Source organism: Diadema antillarum, unplaced genomic scaffold (genome assembly GCF_040938485.1).
Source record: "Diadema antillarum isolate AM-2024a unplaced genomic scaffold, OU_Dant_1.0 scf00000030, whole genome shotgun sequence".
NCBI classification, from domain to species: Eukaryota; Metazoa; Echinodermata; class Echinoidea; order Diadematoida; family Diadematidae; genus Diadema; species Diadema antillarum.
The window spans coordinates 2,794,605-2,814,371 of NW_027270919.1; the positions used below are offsets into that span (position 1 = coordinate 2,794,605).

General features: G+C 42.0%; 1 protein-coding gene and 1 long non-coding RNA gene across 2 annotated transcripts; both read right to left on the reverse strand.

The window, feature by feature from the left end:
- Positions 1–426: 426 nt before the first annotated feature.
- On the reverse strand, positions 427–10,787 carry LOC139740435 (uncharacterized). The gene is made up of 2 exons (XM_071651032.1): positions 10,594–10,787; positions 427–2,462 (listed from the first exon to the last, which is right to left on the reverse strand). Exon 2 carries the CDS (start codon positions 2,293–2,295, stop codon positions 427–429), a length of 1,869 nt encoding a protein of 622 aa, XP_071507133.1. The 5' UTR covers positions 2,296–2,462; positions 10,594–10,787.
- A 745-nt stretch (positions 10,788–11,532) lies between these two features.
- On the reverse strand, positions 11,533–18,783 carry LOC139741038 (uncharacterized). The gene is made up of 3 exons (XR_011711602.1): positions 18,555–18,783; positions 15,715–15,854; positions 11,533–11,810 (listed from the first exon to the last, which is right to left on the reverse strand). It is a non-coding gene; the product is annotated as an uncharacterized lncRNA (long non-coding RNA).
- Between the last annotated feature and the right edge of the window lie 984 nt (positions 18,784–19,767).

Genomic DNA, 19,767 nt, shown 5'->3' on the forward strand with positions numbered 1-19,767 from the left:
TTTTACATTTGTATATTTATGTAATACTGTGTATGTATATTTTTCACTTTTGTAAAATCATTTGTAATTCAGCCTCAGGCTGCAATCAATGATTTTTTTGAATACAGATACCATTAATAATAATAATAATAATAAAACACATTTTGCACTAATCTGTTTTTACAAAAGAGTGTTTGGATCCCTCCACTTCGGCTCACTCTAGTGTTCATATGATTTCATCCTCTTCTTTGACACATCAAGAGAGGTTGCCCTATAATAGTCTCATAGTCTATAATAGTCGTGAGATCTGGCAGATCCGGGCTATCTCTATAAGCAGTGATGGGAATCAGCCAGTACGTGTGTGTGTGTATAGTCTGATGTGTAGACCTTTTGCTGGACGAGCTTGTGCTTTTGCTTGAAGCAATTGCTTACAAGCAATTGCTTGCTTTATGCATTCGACCCATTATCATATTTATGCTTGGGACCATGCAAAGACATGTGCCGTTTGAGGTTCGTACTCCGTGAGAAGCACTTTGAACAAACTTTACAGCAGAATGGCTTCTCCCCCGTGTGCACCCTCATGTGGACCTTCATATTTTTTCTTACTATATATTTGCCACACACTTTGCACTGCTTTCTTTTTACAAAAGAGTGCTTGGATCCCTCCCCCTCAGGCTTACTCTGGTCTTCATGTGAGTTCATCCCCTTCTTTGACAAATCAAGAGAGGTTGCCCTCACTGTCTCACTAAACGAATTTGGGTTAGTTGTATCACATGTGTGCATGTGACCTTGCAAAGACATGTGCCGGTTGAGGGAGCCTTGTTGCGTGAAGCACCTTGAACAAACTTTACATTGGAATGGCTTCTCCCCTGTGTGCACCCTCATGTGTAGTTTGAGGGACCATTTGTGTGAGAAGCACCTGGAACAAACTTCACATTGGAATGGCTTCTCCCCTGTGTGCACTCTCATGTGTAGTTTGAGGGACCATTTGTGTGAGAAGCACCTTGAACAAACTTTACATTGGAATGGCTTCTCCCCCGTGTGCACCCTCATATGGATCTTCATCCATCTCTTTAATACTGACTTCCTGCACACTTTGCATTGCTCTCTTTTTTCAAAAGAGTGCTTGGATCCCTCCCACGCTGGCTTACTCTGGTGTTCATGTGATTTCATCGTCTTCTTTGACAAATCACATGTGTGCATGTGACCTTGCAAAGACATGTGCCGTTTGAGGGAACCTTTCTGTGTGAAGCACCTTGAACAAACTTTACATTGGAATGGCTTCTCCCCTGTGTGCACCCTCATGTGGTCACGCATATCGTGCTTAGATATAAAATTCTTGCACACTTTGCACTGTGTTCTTAGATGTCGTGGGTGCTTGTTTTCCTTTAATTGGAACTTGCTTTGGTGCTCGAATTTCATCCTCTCTTGGGACACATCACGATAGGTTGCCCTCATAGTCAAACTAAACAAATCTTTGTTACAGGTATCATATGCCTGCTTGGGACTGTGTACAGACATATGTCGTTTGAGGTACTCACTTCGTGAGAAGCACCTTGAACAAACTTTACATCGGAATGGCTCTTCCCCCGTGTGCAACCTCATGTGGACACTCATATGGTGCTTTAATACAGATTTCCTGCACACTTTGCACTGCTCTTTTGCATTAAAGTTCTTAGGATCATGCAAAGACATGTGCCGGTTGAGGGAACCTTGCTGTGTGAAGCACCTTGAACAAACATTACATCGGAATGGCTTCTCCCCCGTGTGCACCCTCATATGGACACTCATATGGTGCTTTATTACAGATTTCCTGCACACTTTGCAAGGTTCTCTGGCATAAAAGTGCATAGGATCATGCAAACACATGTGCCGTTTGAGGGAACCTTGCTGTGTGAAGCACCTTGAACAAACTTTACATTGGAATGGTTTCTCCCCTGTGTGCACCCTCATATGGTCATGCATATTGTGCTTTAATACAAAATTCATACACACTTTACACTTTTCTCTCTGAAATGAGTGCTTGTGACCCCTTAATTGGAACTTACTTTGGTGTTCGTATTTCATCCTCTTCTGTGACACATGATCGGGTTCCCCTAAAGTCTCACTGAAGGAATCTGGGTTGTAGGCATCACTTGATATATGGCTGGTAAGATTTTTTTCTTGGGGGTCTGCAGCCTGTGTAAGCCTTTCTTCTCTAAGACCAAGTGCTGGGAAAACCAGCCCCTCCTTATCCTCTGCTGATACATCTTGCCCTGTTGAGGCTGATGGGGCTGTATTAGTCTTCTCACTGTCTACTGATGGCGTGTCATTCATCACCCCTGCAATTGCCAGGCACTTTGCATTAATTGCAACACGTGCAGAGTTGCAATGTTGGTCGGATCCTGCTTCATAAAGGTCTCTCTGGAATTCATTTTTATTGAAAGTGCTTGTCCGCGACACAGAATCCTCATCACCATTCAGAACAGGCTTCTTTGTTTCACCTGTTGAAATTTAAAAAAAATGACATGAAACTACCTAGTTGTATTGCATTATCAAGCAACAATGGTTCCTATCTTGAACTATAATCAGTGTTATTACTTTCATGATTTTCATCTACAAATTACAAGAATGAGTAGCATGATCTGACATATCATTGGGGCATTCTTTGAAAAGTGAACCAAATTTCAAAAAAGTTTGTTCTATGAATTTTTGAGTTCAGCAATCATACAGAGCACTGTCTGAAGTTGCATGAACAGTATTTTTATTTATGAATTAAGGTTAGTATTGTGCTCATTTGCATATATGTGCATAGGCATAGATAATACAGGAAATATTGAGCATTTTTGCCTTTTTGACTGATGGAAAGGTGTGTTTATTAACTTCTTTTCTGTAATATATGGTAAAAACATGTTTGTCCACACCTATTTAAACATATCTAGCCTAAGAATGATAGACATTATTAAATCATAAGAAGGTAATTAACAAAAAAAGTTAATTATCTCTAAATGTCACACACGTGACCGAAAAATAGCAAAAGTTTATGCTAATCAAAAACCTGAACCACTATCAACTTTCTTTTTCATGTCAAAAGCTAGCTCTAAGTTTAATTGTATCTTACTTTTCACCAAATATAAGCACCCTACAGTATCAGACTTAATTAATAACAAGCAAATTAATTGGTCACACACATGACCACTGGTCACGTGTGTGACAGATGTGTGGTCACGTGTGTGACCAGCAATTCATTTGTACACGTTGATAATGCACATCATTGTCCCTTTTCATGGCAAGAATGTACCCGGGTCAATTCACGTCAAATCATCCAATTTTCAGAAAAGTTGTCACCCGACCTCCTCCGATTTTCTTTAAAATCGCACCAAATGTTCCCCAAAGTGTCTGACGGAAAATCCCAAAATATTTTGCCCCAAGGTCAATTGGTTGCTAAGATACAGCCTCACATAGCAACCGATGCGCATTCCAAAATATTAGCTAAAAGAAAATTATGCATTTTTGAGTGATTGTGGTAGCATGGATATTTATGTAAAAGTGTTCATTATCTGGAAATTGGAAGAACTTTATAGTCTTTGCAAGAAAAAGTGACTGTGACGCGAAATTGACTTTTCGTTAACGTGCACGAGGTCACTGAAAATGGCGTTAAATGTTAATTTCGAAAATTTCAGTGCATATTTAGAGGCTAATATCTTCCACATTTCATCACCTTAGGTTCTAAAATATTATGCTGTTGAAGGCTTTGACTTGCTCAGTAATTTTGAAAAAAAAATCAGCGGATTCGTGCCCACCGTTTTTATGGAGAGCGCCCTCAAAGTTGACAAAAATGAAAAATGTGCCAAATTCAAAGTCACAGATCACCCTTCATCCCACCTAGGAATGGCATCAATTTTTTTTGTATTGATAGACATTTACCTATATTACCTTGGGTTACCAAAGAAATTTTGCTACCGAAATGTTCAATGGTAAATTTAACCCACTGAAAATGGTCCTAAACAGCCAAATTCCCATGTAATATCACATATTGGGTTTAGAGGACATTTCAAATGTCCATGCTTTCAAGATGAAAAGCCCTAGCCCTGTGATATTTGCAGTAGGGGCAGTCTGTTATACATATTTTAGTAATATATACCACAAAACACTTTTAAATAATAATTAAATAATAATGACCTTGAAATTTAATCCAAAATTTGAGAAAAACAATAAGTCGCTCCATTTTCTTCATTGCACTGTATGTAATACGTGTTTTGAAAGACTTTTCACATAGCAATATTTCAAGAATTATGAAAGCTGACAGCCTAACATATTAAGGTTCTAAACTATTTGTGCTCTTCTTTCAGATTTAGTGTCAATTTGATCATGAATGTTATACCCTTGACCTTGAAGTGCTTCTAAAAATAGCTGTAAATTTGTTAACTACAAATTACACACACAACAGGTGTTTTATGGCATAACATACTAGTGATTCTTTCACAAGCACAAAAGTTTTTATGGTGTAAAATTGATGCCATTCCTAGGTGGGAGGAAGGGTGATCCGTGACCTTGAATTTGGCACATTTTTCATTTTTGTCAACTTTGAGGGCGCTCTCCATAAAAACGGTGGGCACGAATCCGCTGATTTTTTTCAAAATTACTGAGCAAGTCAAAGCCTTCAACAGCATAATATTTTAGAACCTAAGGTGATGAAATGTGGAAGATATTAGCCCCTTAATATGCATTAAAATTTTCAAAATTAACATTTAACACCATTTTCAGTGACCTCGTGCACGTTAACGAAAAGTCAATTTCGTGTCACAGTCACTTTTTCTTGCAAAGACTATAAAGTTCTTCCAATTTCCAGATAATGAACACTTTTGCATAAATATCCATGCTACCACAATCAATAAAAAAGGCATAATTTTCTTTTAACTAATATTTTGGAATGCGCATCGGTTGCTATGTGAGGCTGTATCTTAGCAACCAATTGACCTTGGGGCAAAATATTTTGGGATTTTTTGTCAGACACTTTGGGGAACATTTGGTGCGATTTTAAAGAAAATCATAGGGGGTCGGGTGACAAGCACTGGATGATTTGACATGGATTGACCCACCCATATTCAATGGTATGCTACCCTAAAACTATGGAGTAATTGTGCAGTGTCCAGCTCTTGGTCTCCCTGCAGTTTGACACTTTACCAAAATGCACAAAGTTCATTGTAACTTTCTTTTCGAGCTGGTGAGGAGTCGGTTGGACAACTGAGTGCCTTTGCACAAGCTTTCAGGAAACTGCTTCATTTTTGAGCTGTTTTGAGCTGGAAAGGATATTTAAAAGGTAAGCATTATAATAGCACATTGATATTAAAAGGAAAGATGAATATATTGAGTACATGTATATGTGATTCTAAGATTTGTTCTTGGTCTTTGTGTACTATCATGTTAAACCCGAACTCCAAAAGATTCATTTCATGTTGGGGCATGGTGTCCATTTACATATTCCATCACACTGGTAAAAATAACTGCCAAGTACACTGTACTTTATAGAATGTTGGATTATGCAGCTTGGGGGGAAAAAGACTTAAAGCCCTATTACTTTTGATTAGAACTAGAGAACAATATTATTGAATATTCATTAACATAGGAGGTTTGGACCCCCCTGAGGCCCCCAAGGAAAGCATGGTGCCCATTTAAATCTTTGAAATCTTATCCCCATGGGAATGCTTCTTGCCAAGTTTGGTGAAAATCCATTGTTGTTTTCAGTAAGATGAAAATATAAGCCCACATTTGGACCCCCATCCCATCCCGCTCCCTTGGGTCCCAAAGGAGTTGGGGGGGGGGGGGGGTAAAGCGTCCCTGATTTTTACATGAACAAACTTGAAACAACAAGCATTAATCATGAGGATCAGGTGTGATCCTCTTATCTACGAGGTACATACAACCACCTACCTGTTATAGTACGCCATTATTTCCTATAATTGCCCATACATCGAAAATAAATCTTTAACACTGACGGCCTACCATACACCACCCATGTCCGCCGGGACGTACGCACATAACCCATCATCCACCATGACTCTGCTCCAGTTCCACGCTTCAAGGGGCACCCGCAACCGGGACGCACATATAGGTGGTCGTATGTACCTCGTAGATAAGAAGATCACGCCTGATCCTCATGATCTATTATCAGTACATCTTACCACCTATCTGTTATAGTATGCTAGAACAACACGGACTAAGCAGGAGGCTTGGCTGCAAAGAGCGGTGTATAAACGGGACTGTGCCGCCAACAGGAGGGATGCCCGAGAGAAAGAGGGCACTGTGGCAGGAATGTTCCTAAGATAGACGGAGATGAAAGAATTCAGGGAGCACCAATAAGCCGCTCTCTGGATCTCCTCAACAGACACTCCTGTGAAAAGGGCCAGGAAGCACTTATCCCCATGGTGTCGTGTGCACGGGGCGACACGCCAGGTGAGAGAGCATCCGGCCCAGCTTTGACAGTGGCCACAATCCACTTCGAAAACGTGTCCTTCAAAGCTGGAGAGATTGGCTCCTTCGTAACCATGAAAAGCTCGTCACCAGAATGTCGATCCTTGGTGCGCGCCCAATAATACTCAAGTTCGTGCACTGAGCACCAGACTATATCCTCCACAATAGAGGAGTGGGCTGAGAGCGGATGGATGAAGAACTGTGAACCCACCGTCTGGTTCTTAGCTACGAAGGCTTGGGAATAAGACGCACTTTTACGCATTCCCAAAGCGCATGCCCCGGTAGCGTCGATAAAGCGTGCAAGGCACTGCGGCGCTACCCACAGGCAGTAGCCAAAAGGAAGACTGTCTTTATGGTCAAGTCCCTGAGGGAGGCCTCAGCAAGGGGCTTGAAAGGTGCCCTAACGAGAGCCTCCAGCACCCGAGGAAGGCTCCATGAGGGGAGCAATCTCCGAACCAGGGGGAAGAAATCGCGGACTAGACCTGTTAGAGAAGGGGTAGTGGAGACCCTCGATCCATCCGCAAAAACTGGTATGAACGGCCGCAATGGCTGAGCATTAACCATGAATGGTCAAGATGGTCAGACCCTAATCAAAAAGGGAGACCAGGAAGTCTGTAACATCTCTCAGAGGTGCCGAATGGTGATCTACCCCATGTGAATGTGGGAGATGAATGGGAACAACGGGAAGGCACAGCCTTTGAACCCCTTCCACTGGAAGGAGAAGGCATCCAGCCTCCAGGCCGCAGGGTCCTGCACCCTCGTGCAGTACCTCAGCAGTTGAGCGTTAAGCTCCGAGGCAAACAGGTCACTTCTAGTGGAGGAAGCCAGCACACCAGCAGTTGCATGACCTGCAGGTGGAGCATCCACTCTCAGGGGAGGACTCGGCCCCAGAACAGAAAGTCTGCATTCAGACTGTCCTGACTTGGTATGTACGAGGCAATGGGAAAGATCCCCATGCATCCGCACCACCTGCACAGCTTTGCTGCCAAGGCGTTCGGGCATGTGGAGTGCATGCCACCCTGCTTGTTGATGTATGCAGCTACAGTGACATTGTCCGTGCATACTAACACAGCCTGACCACATATCAATGGAAGAAAATGGCTGAGGGAAAGGGCAAAGGCCTGGAACTCCAGCACAATGATATGAGGGAGGGTAGCCGAGTGGCACCAGTCCCCATAAGCATGCAGGCCCTGACAATGACTGCCCCAACCCATATGGGAGGCATCGGTGATCATCATGATTGAGGGCTGTGGGGGCTGCAGGGGGTTGCCCCTGCTCAAAAACTCCAGGCGGCACCACTGCCTGAGTAGCAGGCGGGCAAGCGGATGTATGGGTACCAGTCTCGTCAGGGGGTCCCTTGACGGGTGGTAATGTCTGAGAAGGTGGATCTGACGTGGTCGCATGTGCAGTCAGCAGTCTGGTAATACATCAACTGGGCTCATCAGATACCCCAGGAACTGAAGCCAGGATCTGGCTGGCACCTGCCACCATCGTCCAGGCAATGGGTGGCAGCTATGATCGTAGCCATCCGCGTTGGGCTGCGGCGTATCAACTGTTGGGGGATGTCGATCACTGCACCCAAGAAGGTCGGGCACTGTTGGCACGAGCTCCAACTTCTCCCAATTTATAAGGAACCCGAGAAACTTAACTGTTCTCAGCAGATACGTTCACTGGTGAGAGAGCAGGGTCTGGGAGCTGGCTGCTAACAGCCAATCGTCCAGGTAGCAAAAGACTGTCAGGCCTTGTTGCTGGAGAAAAGCCGCCACGCACGATACAAGCCTGGTGAACAGGTACGGTGCAGGTTTCAGGCCAAATGGTAGGGCGCGGAAACAAAACACCACCCGAGGAGAAGCCCAACAGATCTGCTTGAGAATCAAACCAAAGCTAACCGAACACTTGGGTACAAAATCCATTCCACTGCCCCTACACTAACAAGGCGGTGATCTCAGCCACCATGCCTTGACGCATGAGCGGAGGCAAGCGAGGGGACGAGAGATGGATGATGCCTCAGGGTAAGGGGGTGGCCAGCTCGATGGAGAAGCCGCCGCCAACGGAGAGCACGAAGGCGTCGTCCCTAATGGCTGCCCAGGCCGGTTGAAAGGCCTGAAGGCTGCCTCCCAACCCCTCTGGGGGGGGGGGGGACCCTGTAGCGCTCGGGGCAAAGAGTCAAAAGCCACCGTGGCCCTTGATGGCTTGGCGGGTCGAGCCCCGCCATTTGCCTATACGACTGCAGCTACGGTGCCCACGGTTGGGGCGGTGGACCACCTGCGGAGTGACGATCACCTGCAGGGCACTGTTTCCTGCGGCAGACGGGCTGAACCTTGGGGACGGGAGGGCTGTGGCTTGAGTCTCAGCTGACCCGCTAGCTCACAGGCCTGCTGGCACCTAGCTAAGTCTTCCCTGATTCGGTGAGTGAACTGCCCGGAAAACAGAAAAGGGCCCTCAAAGGGCATGTCATTGGTCAGCTGTGCCCTCCACCTCGCCAAGAACCCCAGAGACTCTAGTGCTAGGTCTTGGTGACGAGTCGTGAACAAGGCTGCACGAGTCGACTGTTTCCAGATATGCTATGAGAACGATATTAGCAGCAGGTCTAGTAGCTGCCTGTCCTCTGGGGAGACCCGTAGGTCCTCTGCCTGTACAGCCAGATTGGTGAGAGGGCTTCCACTGGTAGTGCATTATAGCCCAGCAAAGCTCGGTTCAGGCCCAGGGACAGGTGGGGGAGCCGAGACGGCGGCACGGGAAGTCCCCCCTAGGAGCGCCTGTCACCGAGGCCAGACTATACCGCCGGCTACGGCAGGTGGTGAAGTCGATGGCCATCCCCCTGAATCAGGATGGTAGCCTCCCCGGGCAGAGCCCCAAGCGCCACGGGAGCATGGCTCGTACCGGCCAGCAGCTCCCGATGCGACGGCAGGGCATCTTTGGCCATGCTCAGACCGGGGGGGGGGGGGGGGATGGAAACAGATTTACAGATCAAAAATTAGACTCTCAATGCTTGACGTGGGTCTCACGCATGCAAAATTTCATCACGATTGCACCGATGGCCGAGATCTCGGGGGGGGGGGGGGGGGGGGGGGGAACAGATTGCTTTTAATTAGACTAAAATATGATCTTGAGCTTAATTTGCATAATTAATTAATTAAAATTAGAAATTGATTGATTGATTAGAAATTGATCTTGTAGATTTTGACATGGGTCTCACGCAGGCAAAATTTCATCGCGATTGCACCACCGATGGCCAAGATCTCGGCCATCGGTGGTGCAAGCGTGATGAAATTTTGCATGCGTGAGACCCACGTCAAGCATTGAGAGTTGTTTCTGAATATCTCGCAAAACATTAAAAGCTAAATCCTCACATCGACCAGAAGTGTGCACACCCTTCAATGCTACAGGGCACATGGGGACATTTTCGCGTGTTGTTAAATTCGTGATTGAACTGTGATTCATGAAATTTGCAAAAGAAACAGCTCATACAGCATATTTCTTTTTCTTTTTGCAAATACACAAAAAAGTCACAACGTTTCATTTTCAAGCATGCAACTAGGCCTTTATTTCAATGCATTGTGGATTAACTTGGACCCCGTTTATATTGAGTGAAAAGTCCAGGCTCAGCCATTCCTTGCTGTACCAAAATTGACCATGCATTTGGTCAAGCTCCAGAGGTAGTCTTGGCCATGGCTGAGCTGCGGCAGAGCTTGGCCTCTTCTCACCGTAAAACAAACTGCGCTTTAATGTGGTACCAAATTTAGTCTGGCTTCCAGACACTCTGTCCATACTATTTCGCTATTCAGGATATCAATGCTCTCAACACTGAAAACTAGTATATAGGTGGTTTTGTCCTGCGGAGGAATTTGCTTTCTGCAAAGGTGGTGACACCGCCGCAGGGTGCCGATTTTGTCGCCGCAGAGTCCAGTTGGCAAAGGGTCTGGAAACCAGTCTATACCACATTGTGGCCAGCGCCCTCTCAATAAATAGTGTTTGTTTGAACCTTGACAATTGTCTCAGCGCCATCTAATCTACCTGTCCAACAAAGACTGTCAAACCATCAGTTTGGAAAGTTGCAAGTTGCTACCTTTTGAACAGAGCCATTTCATCATCAAATGCCACGTTTATGGTTTGAGAATAATGCATGTTGGTTTAATACATTCCTATCACCATCATTACCTGGTGGGGCAGGGCTCTCTTGGTTGTGTCTGGATCCATGTCTTGTTAGGTGCTGTCTAAAATCTTCATTGCTTGTGAATGCTTCTCCACACTCTTCACACAGAGGTAGCTTGAAAGTCCTGACCACAACTTTTCTTTCCTTCTCCAGTTTTGGATTCGAGGATGTTGAACATGGGTCGGCACCATACTCTCCTGCAACAGAGCATTGAAAGACATATGTACATTGTATAGAATTAGAAGGTACTGGCACTATTCATTCAAGATGTTCATCACAATGTCCATTCATTTCAGTAAAATGGAAGACTCTTTTGGGGAGTGAAAAGGTGAACTGTCCTTGGCAATAAATGCTTCACTTACTATCACTCATACACTGTACTCCAACTTTAAATTTGTGCATCTCAAATAAGAAGTTACTGGCACCATTCATGAAGATTAAAAGTACAATGCAGATCACAAAGCCTATACATTTTAGTATGGAATAAATAAATGCACTGTGGATTAACTAAGGGCTTGTTTTCTTATATCATTCTTCCCACTGAAAAAAGTAATGTAGTCATCTTCACAAAATAAGGCCTCAAGCTCAAGGTAATAAGGGAAAAAGTATAGGAGATTTTCTTTAGAAAAGCAAGATTTCTCACTCTCCCAACTAATTTTGAATAGTGTTAAAAGCATCTTCACTATTAGAATGCAGATATCCTTGGTAAAAATATGAATTTTTAATAGTTCACTTGATATATTTCTTGCCAGGTTTGCACTGCTAAAAATTCAAAATTCATTACCATCACAGTCATGGTAGTTGTCAGAGTTGCTTGCTTGTATTTGGAGGTCTCCTGGCAGTGAAGATTCAACCTTGACAATTGTATCAGTGGAATACATGGAATCTATTGGTCCATCAAAGACTGTCAAACCATCAGCTTGGTTAGTTGGAAGTTGCTGCCTTTGGACTAGACCCACTTTGTCACTAGATTCCACTTTTATGGTTTGAGAATAAAGCATGTTGGTTACATTCCTATCACCATCATCACTTGGTGGGGCGGGGCTCTCTTGGGTGTGTCTGGATCCATGTCTTGTTTGGTGCTGTTTGAAATCTTCATTGCTTGTGAATGCTTCTCCACACTTCTCATGCCGAGGAAGCTTGTAAGTCTTGACCAAGACTTCTCTTTCCTTCTCCAGTTTTGGAATTGAGGAAGTTGAACATGGGTTGGTATCACTTTCTTCTGGAAGCGGGTATTGAAAGACATACATTGTAAAGAATTAGAAGTTACTGACACCATGCATGAAGATGTTAATCATAAAGTCCATTTGTTTAGTAATGGGATGCACTTTTGGGAGTGACAAGGTGAACTTCCCGTGGCAATGAATGCTGTACTATTCACTATACATTACAATTTTAACCCTATTCCAACAAGGGGGGCATTTGGCCACCCTCCTCGATGTTTCGCATGATTATTCCACAACATGTTATGCTCTCGCCGTGACATTTTATAACCTTTCAAGTATCGCGCAACTTTTGAGACCAAATTTGTCGCTCCCGGGCATACTGTTTTGAAGCCACGCCCTTTTGAAAAAATTTGTCGACCCAAAAATTGCCCTAAAACGTGATTTTGTGCACAAATCCAACGTAAGTTGTGTTTTTGCAATGAATTTATATACAAATAAATATTTTTACTTTCAATGGTTGATAATTTATTTTAGCTTGATTATGCTTTAAAAACTTTCTACGACAAATTTTGACAAAAAAACAACATAAACAAGGTAAAAAAAAATCAATAAACAAAATGCATAAGAAATAATTATGAAGCCGAATTTTTGCTTCAATATTAGGTGATAAGCACAATCAGGGTATGCAATCATGACTTTCTCACTTTAAAAAATTGTAACTTCTAAAAGAATGCACCAACTGACTTAAAAATTCACATGCAGCATGCTAAGACATCAGTAATCACATGTGGTAAGACAATAGCTAATTTCTTCTCATTTATTGTTAATTATTAAAGATTAATTACCAAAAAGTCCCCCAAAACCCGCGTAATGCGTCAAAAAAAGCATTTTACAACTTACGTAAAATCAAGATTTGAGGTCCATATTTTAAGTCTACCCCTATGTGTTTGGTATCAAATTAATGGATTTTTTTATTGGCATTGCTTGCATGCAATAAAAAACAGTGGTTCTTTCAGCTGGAGAAAGTTAAGAGGTCTGAAGTCCCAGCCTGGTAGGAGTGTAATGCTGGCTTATTTTTGTGACATTGTGACCTTTTAACCCATGCTGTACAGCTATACATGGAGAAACAGCTTATTTTTCTGCTTTTCCTGAAAGTACTGAAGACACACTACAATATGGTGCCAATAAATGTTCAGCCAGTTTTTAGTTTTGAGCCATTTTCAAATGCTGAGCAAATTAAGTGCAGCCGTTTTTCAGTATTTTCAGTGAGGTGTATCCTAATTTGACTACTTTAAAGAATCTTTTCCCCTTATTGAATATCCTTGTTTTTTTAACCATGAATTGTACATATGTAGAAATCTATTGTGTGAAAATTTTAGCAAATTTGAGCGATAGGAACTTATTTCTTTATATTTTTACAAATTGCTGAGCATAAAAAAGTGCAATACAAGCCCATGTTATACTGCATGAAGGTCATATGATAAGTGTTCAGTGTTCATATTTCAATGCTTGTTCAATTTCTAAAGATATCATAAGCAAAAACATGGTATTTTGGCTTAATATGTCATTGTTTGAGTGTCACAGCTTGGATATCAACTCAAGTCATCATAAATCTCACATTCATTCTTCTATCTGTGTTTACAAATATGAGAATTGATCCGAACACTGTGCGCACATTCAAGGTCAAACTGTACAGATAATTTTTTGATGAAAAATATATCTTCCAAAGTACCAGCCCTAATTTTATAAAAATTTGTAATAATGGCCACTATATGTCTGTTACCTATTCCTGAAAGTTTCGCCTCTTCACCCTTTGGCAAAAGTGAAATATGATAAAATATATAAAAGTGGTTTTATTTGAATTCAAAATAATGCCTACAAAATTGATCATCCATTTCGAGAAGTGAAAATATGAAATTTATTCATATTTTGTGATATGTCATGGCTATGTGCTGGTGGTGAATGAAAGGGATATTTATCAGAAATATCTAACAGCAATATCAGATGAAAAAAACATTCTCCTTTTTTTTAATGAATTTTTCCAATATATTAGTCATTTCAATGTAATTCGACACCCCTAATTTAAATGCTAATTTATGCGCAGTTTAATGCAAAATTTTGACTCTTTCTTTACATGAAACACTCAGCTACAACAAACAACAAAAAAAAGCATTTTCACCAAGTTTTTTTCATTTTTGCCCTGTTACACAATTGCATAGTCTATACCCTGATTGTGCTATGGACCATTACTGTTGAGGATATTGAAAAGAATATGTTCATCAAAAATTAGAAGACTTGGAGCTTTATTTTTTATTTTATAGGCAAATTATTATTTTTTGGCATAACTTAGCACAAATTAACTAATATAAAATACATACATAAACTAAAATTTGAAAAATCTAACTATGCACTCTTGTAGATTACATTGGCCTCTACCTTCGTAATTTTTTTTTTTTGCGAGGATCGTGCAATCCATGACCGAGATCTGAAGGGGGGCCAAAAAGGCCCCGTCGGTGGTTTCAAGTCCCTCAAAAAATCGGGTGGGATTAGGGTTAAATCCAAGCATCTGGAATTAGAAGTTACTGGTACCATTCATGAAGATTAAAAGTACATAATTATGCAGATCACAATGTGTATACATTTTAGTATTGGAGATGTATTCCTGGGGAGTAGGTAAAAGCAGAATTGTCCCTGTGAATGGTTGGCACAATGTACACACACGTGGATGAAATACAGTGGAAACTCGATATAACGAGATGGTCGGGACCGAGTCATTTTCCTCGTTATAGCCAATATCTCGTTATATCAGTAGGCATAACATAAAGACATTAATTTGCACATGTGGGACTACCCATCATATTTCAATCAATACTGATAACTTGATATTGTGTGTAAGGGAATTACTCACATTTATGGGTAAGAAGATGTTTTTCGCCCAGGAAATCCAATATCAAGAATGTGTTTCTTATTAATTGTAGATGTTTGAATTTGTAAATTTATATAGCTTGCGATTGTATCAAGATCGTCTGTGGATTGGTATGTGGTTATCGTATGGGTGTGTGTTGTGTGGAAAGCTTGAATATGGTTTGCACAATGCTGTGTGTGTATGTGACAGATTCTGTGTACATTATGACTGCGTGTGTGTGTGAAGATGGGGAATTCCCTACGTAGAAGGCCAATCACAGCATCAGATTGCCTCACACCTGCTAAACGTCATGATGATGTCATGTACATACATATGGCCGTCCCACCACATTTTCTGCATGTATCAGTGTGCGCACACACACACACTTACACGTACAACATGCAGTGCTAGCTGGAGTGCACTGAAGAAAATGATTATGTGTGTACAAGACAGTTTTTGGCGCATCAAGCTTTACAATCTCGGAAGATGATAGCACAGGCGAAGTAAAGCTTTACCGAAGGCATTTTGCTTTACCTCGCTATAGCAGGTTTGATTGACTATGTTTTTCTTTGTTTGGAAGTCACAAAATTTATCTCGTTATAGCAGTTATTTCGTTATAGCCGATCTCGCTATAAGAGTAACATTTTACATAGACTTGTGTGGAAGGAAATTTGGGAACGGGAAAATTTCCTCGTTATAACCGATATCTCGTTATAGCAGTGTTCGTTATACCGAGTTTCCCCTGTAAAAACAAGTTGCTAAATTGCATTTTAAAAAAATTATAAAGTTGTGAAACTCATATAAGATAAAATGGCGACCACATGGAAGCGAATATGTGCTATTGTATTCGCGATAGCGAAGGGCTTTTTTCTTTAAATCTCTAGGGTCAAGGATATTTTAGGGTCTGTCGGGATATTTTACTTTTTTTTTTTCTTGGCCTTATATTTTCTCATACAGTGTACGTACCTGCATTCTTATTGTTAGGCCAATAGTTTGACAAAAACTGTGTAAGTTTCACAGAAATTACTTTACATGCACAATGTACAATATTGTACCTGCTTCAGTGATGTCGTCCATAAAAACCACCTTCCACTGGGATTCATATTCTACTGCTTCATTCTCATCATCTTCTTCCTCCATCTTAATCCATGAGACTGCTATGTCCATCTGTTGTATGCTGGAAAGGAGTCTGCAACTAAAAAAAAAAGCAAAGGGACTGAATCTATGATCACATGAGATGAATGAGAGGTTTTACTGCACAGGACATGAGACCGCATGTGACAAGCACAGAGACTCCAACTCTCCCATTTTCGACGGGAGATCTCCCGCCGAAAACCCATTTTTGCAAAATCTCCCGTTCTCCCGCTTGAGATTTAATTTCTCCCGCCCTGGCTCCGTGTCTCCCATTGGAAAGGATTTCTTACTTATTGCTATTGTATGTTGAAAAAATAAGCCTTTGATAGCACCAGAGAGCATCTAGAACCCGAGGAACTTCGCGCTTCGCACACATCAACTTGAAGTCTCCCGTCTGCTAGGGGTTTCAGATCAGAAGGTGCTTTGGGTTGGAGTCTCTGCAAGCATCACAAAACCAACAAAAAGCTGCACACCCCAATTTCGTGTGAGGACTAAAAATGGTGAAAGAGGTCAACATACTCAGTCTTGACTCTTTGACATGACTTTTTGACATGCTGAGAGTTATTCTATATTTTTCAATTTCCAGGTAATGTAAAACAAATGGGAGATAAATGCATGATCTTCTTCTAGCCCATGATAAGAAAACCCAGACGGACATCATTATTTTGGATTTCTCCAAAGCGTTCAATACGGTACCACATGATCTACTACTACACAAACTAACCCATTATGGCATAGAAGGACCCATACATTGCTGGCTTACATCTTTCCTCACGCAACGGAAGATGTCAGTCGTCATTGATGCTATACAGTCAGACTGTGCAAATGTCAGCTCGGGAGTCCCACAGGGGACAGTCCTCGGACCGTTACTCTTCTTGTGCCATATCAATGATTTACCAGATACTGTCAAGTCCCAAGTACGTCTTTTCGCCGATGACTGTTTACTGTATCGACAAATTAATTCTCAGCAAGATCATCTCAAGTTACAAGAAGATTTATCCCAACTGGAAAAATGGGCATCCGACTGGGGAATGAGGTTCAATGCTGACAAATGCCAAGTGATGAGCATCGATACCAAATCCTCATATTTTTACCATATAAATGGGCACATCCTCAAGTATACATCACAACATCCATACCTTGGACTCACCATAGCTGACGACCTCAAATGGTCCCACCACATCAACAGATCAGTGAAGAAAGCAAATACAGTACTCACACTATCACGCAGGAATATCAACTTCTGCCCTGCAAGTTGCAAGAGAACAGCATACATTGCCTTACAACTCGTACGCTCGATCCTAGAGTACGGTGCTTGTGTATGGGACCCGTATTTGCAGAAAGACATCGAATGCCTAGAAAAAACACGACGGAAAGCAGCAAGGTTCATATGCAGTGACTATATCTCCCGCAACCCAGGCTGTGTCACGCAAATGAAGGAAAGATTAAACCTGCCACCTCTTGCCTCGAGACGCCAGGTCCTGAGACTAACATCCTACTTCAAGGTGGTCGAGGGGTTGGTCCTAGCCCTACCTGTTGAAAATTTTCTCTCAAAAATAAGACCAAAGCGAAACATCACAGCCAAGAAATTCAAAGAGTGTAACGTAGACAACATTGTAGAGATGTACGTTACAAATCATACAAAGTGTTATTCTGTAAGACAAGTCATTGTACACATAAAACAGAGCAACTGAAAAATTCTTTTTTTGTGAAAACTACCGTGGCTTGGAATCAGCTTCCCACTGAAGTTGTCAGTAGTACATCACCAGAGGTCTTTAAAGCAAAACTCGAGAAAAACCATTTCCATTACGACTAAAAACCATGCGCCCTCTCTCAGCCGGTGCTTTATACCTAAAGGTCGGTCCTGCACTGTACTCACATCCAGATCCAGGGCCAGGTTGCCTCCTGCACACGCCACGAGACGTGACGCCAAAGCCCGAAATCGAAATGTGTTTTAGCAGCGGCTCAACATACAGACGTGACGCCTTGACGTACGGTTGCGCTCGGCGGCACGTCCTTCTCATTCACCCAATCGAAAGCTCCAGGTATTATTACCACAGCACAGGTATCGCGTCACAGTCAGTTTTTCCTGCAAAGACTATATCATTAAAGTTCTCTCAATTTCCAGATAATGAACACTTTTTTTGCATAAATATTCATGCTAAAACAGTCAATCAAAAATAAAAGTTAAATATTCTTGAATACGCATTGCACAATTGGCCCATGAAAACACGTTTTAATGGGCGCTCTGCATCGGTTGATTAAAACTCGATTTTTGAAAAAAAAAAACAGGTAGGATTTTTTCTTCTTTTCATCATGGATAGTGGACATGTGTGTGTAACAAAAAATCACCGTGCAAAGTTGCGACAATTTATACGTCAGATGTGAGATGAATAGAAATGAATAGGGGGGCCTCATGAGGCGTTCCCCCCAGGCCTCATGAGGCATGGGGGCGGTCCTCATGAGGCGGGGCAGTCCTCGTACGCGGGAGCGGTCCTCATGAGCGGGTTTTCCGGACTAGATAGTGATACTGATGAGAGACGTGAGGCGCTCAGGCTGTATCTTAGCAACTTAACCAATTGACCTAGGGGCAAGATATTTTGGGATTTTCCGTTAGACACTGTAGGGAACATTTGGTGCGATTTAAAAAAAAAAAAAAATCGGAGGGGGTCGGGTGACAACTTTTCTGAAAATTGCATGATTTGACGTGGATTGACCCATGTACATTGTAAATACAAATACAATGAAAAAAGGTACTCACCAACTTAATTTCACGTAGGTGGGACTGACATTACGTTGCAAGCGATTAATCGTAATTTTTGTGCGCACTTTACAGCCAATTGATTGTAGTGATCAAGTTGAAGCGATAATACCACGTCATTTCCTTCCAAATTAAGCTCCTGGTGGACAGTAGTTGTAAAAAAAAAAACAAAAAACGACGAATTCTGATGATAAGATAACCCAGATTCTAATGCTACTTGCTAGCGAAGTTTGACTTCTATTCGAAGATCGACAAAGCTGATGCCATGCCACAGATCCAAATATGCTAGCTACACTAGCTGTGTGTACGTACGTATGCACCGCCAAAACTATGGCTGGCCATCGCTGCCATTAACGCCATCTACTGTACGTACCAAAGAGTATGATAGTCCATGAGCCATGACCCGAAAAATTGGTACCACCCGAGGTGGCAAAACCTTTTTGGTGTCATTTTGTTTGTCGGACATAGATATGCTTATCAAGCTATGATAGCATTTCCAAATGAGTAGCTTAGTCATAATAAATTAATTTTTAACCAATTTGGTCTCGTTTTTATATCCCTATACCATAGCTCGACACTAACTTTTTTGTTTGGTGGCCCGATGGGGCCACCAAAATCCTAAATTTCAAATTTTTGGTGGCCCGAGAAAAAAATTTGGTGTCCCGAAAAAAACAAACAAACATTAAAAGTCTTTTTTTTAATGAGTCAAATATTTAAGATTTATGATAGTAAGAATTAGAAGTTGGACATATCTACTCATAAATAAACTTCAACAAACTTGCAACACTCACTCTCAGGCACTCATTCAGTCCTTTTCATCCATCCTTTGAACAAATTTAACTGCTAATTTCCAGCGCAAAAAGTTATGAATTTATTGACATACTTTTCAAAAAATTTTGGTGGCCCGAGGCGGGCCACCAAATTTGCCCTTTTTTGAAATTTGGTGGCCCGACTTTCATTTTTGGTGGCCCCGGGCCACCGGGCCACCGTTAGTGTCGAGCCCTGCCTATACTTCTGAATCGAAACTAACCGCTATATAAAAAAGAGCGCTCTCTTCTGTATGTCCACAGGTGTTCTGTTGTAAACGCGGTGCGCTTAGTCTTTATCTAGAACAATGTACCGTTATCATATCTAAAGTTCCTAATAAAAGGGATTATTCATACTGTCTTCATACTATCCTCTCAACAACAAATACATCAGTTTTGATCCGTAA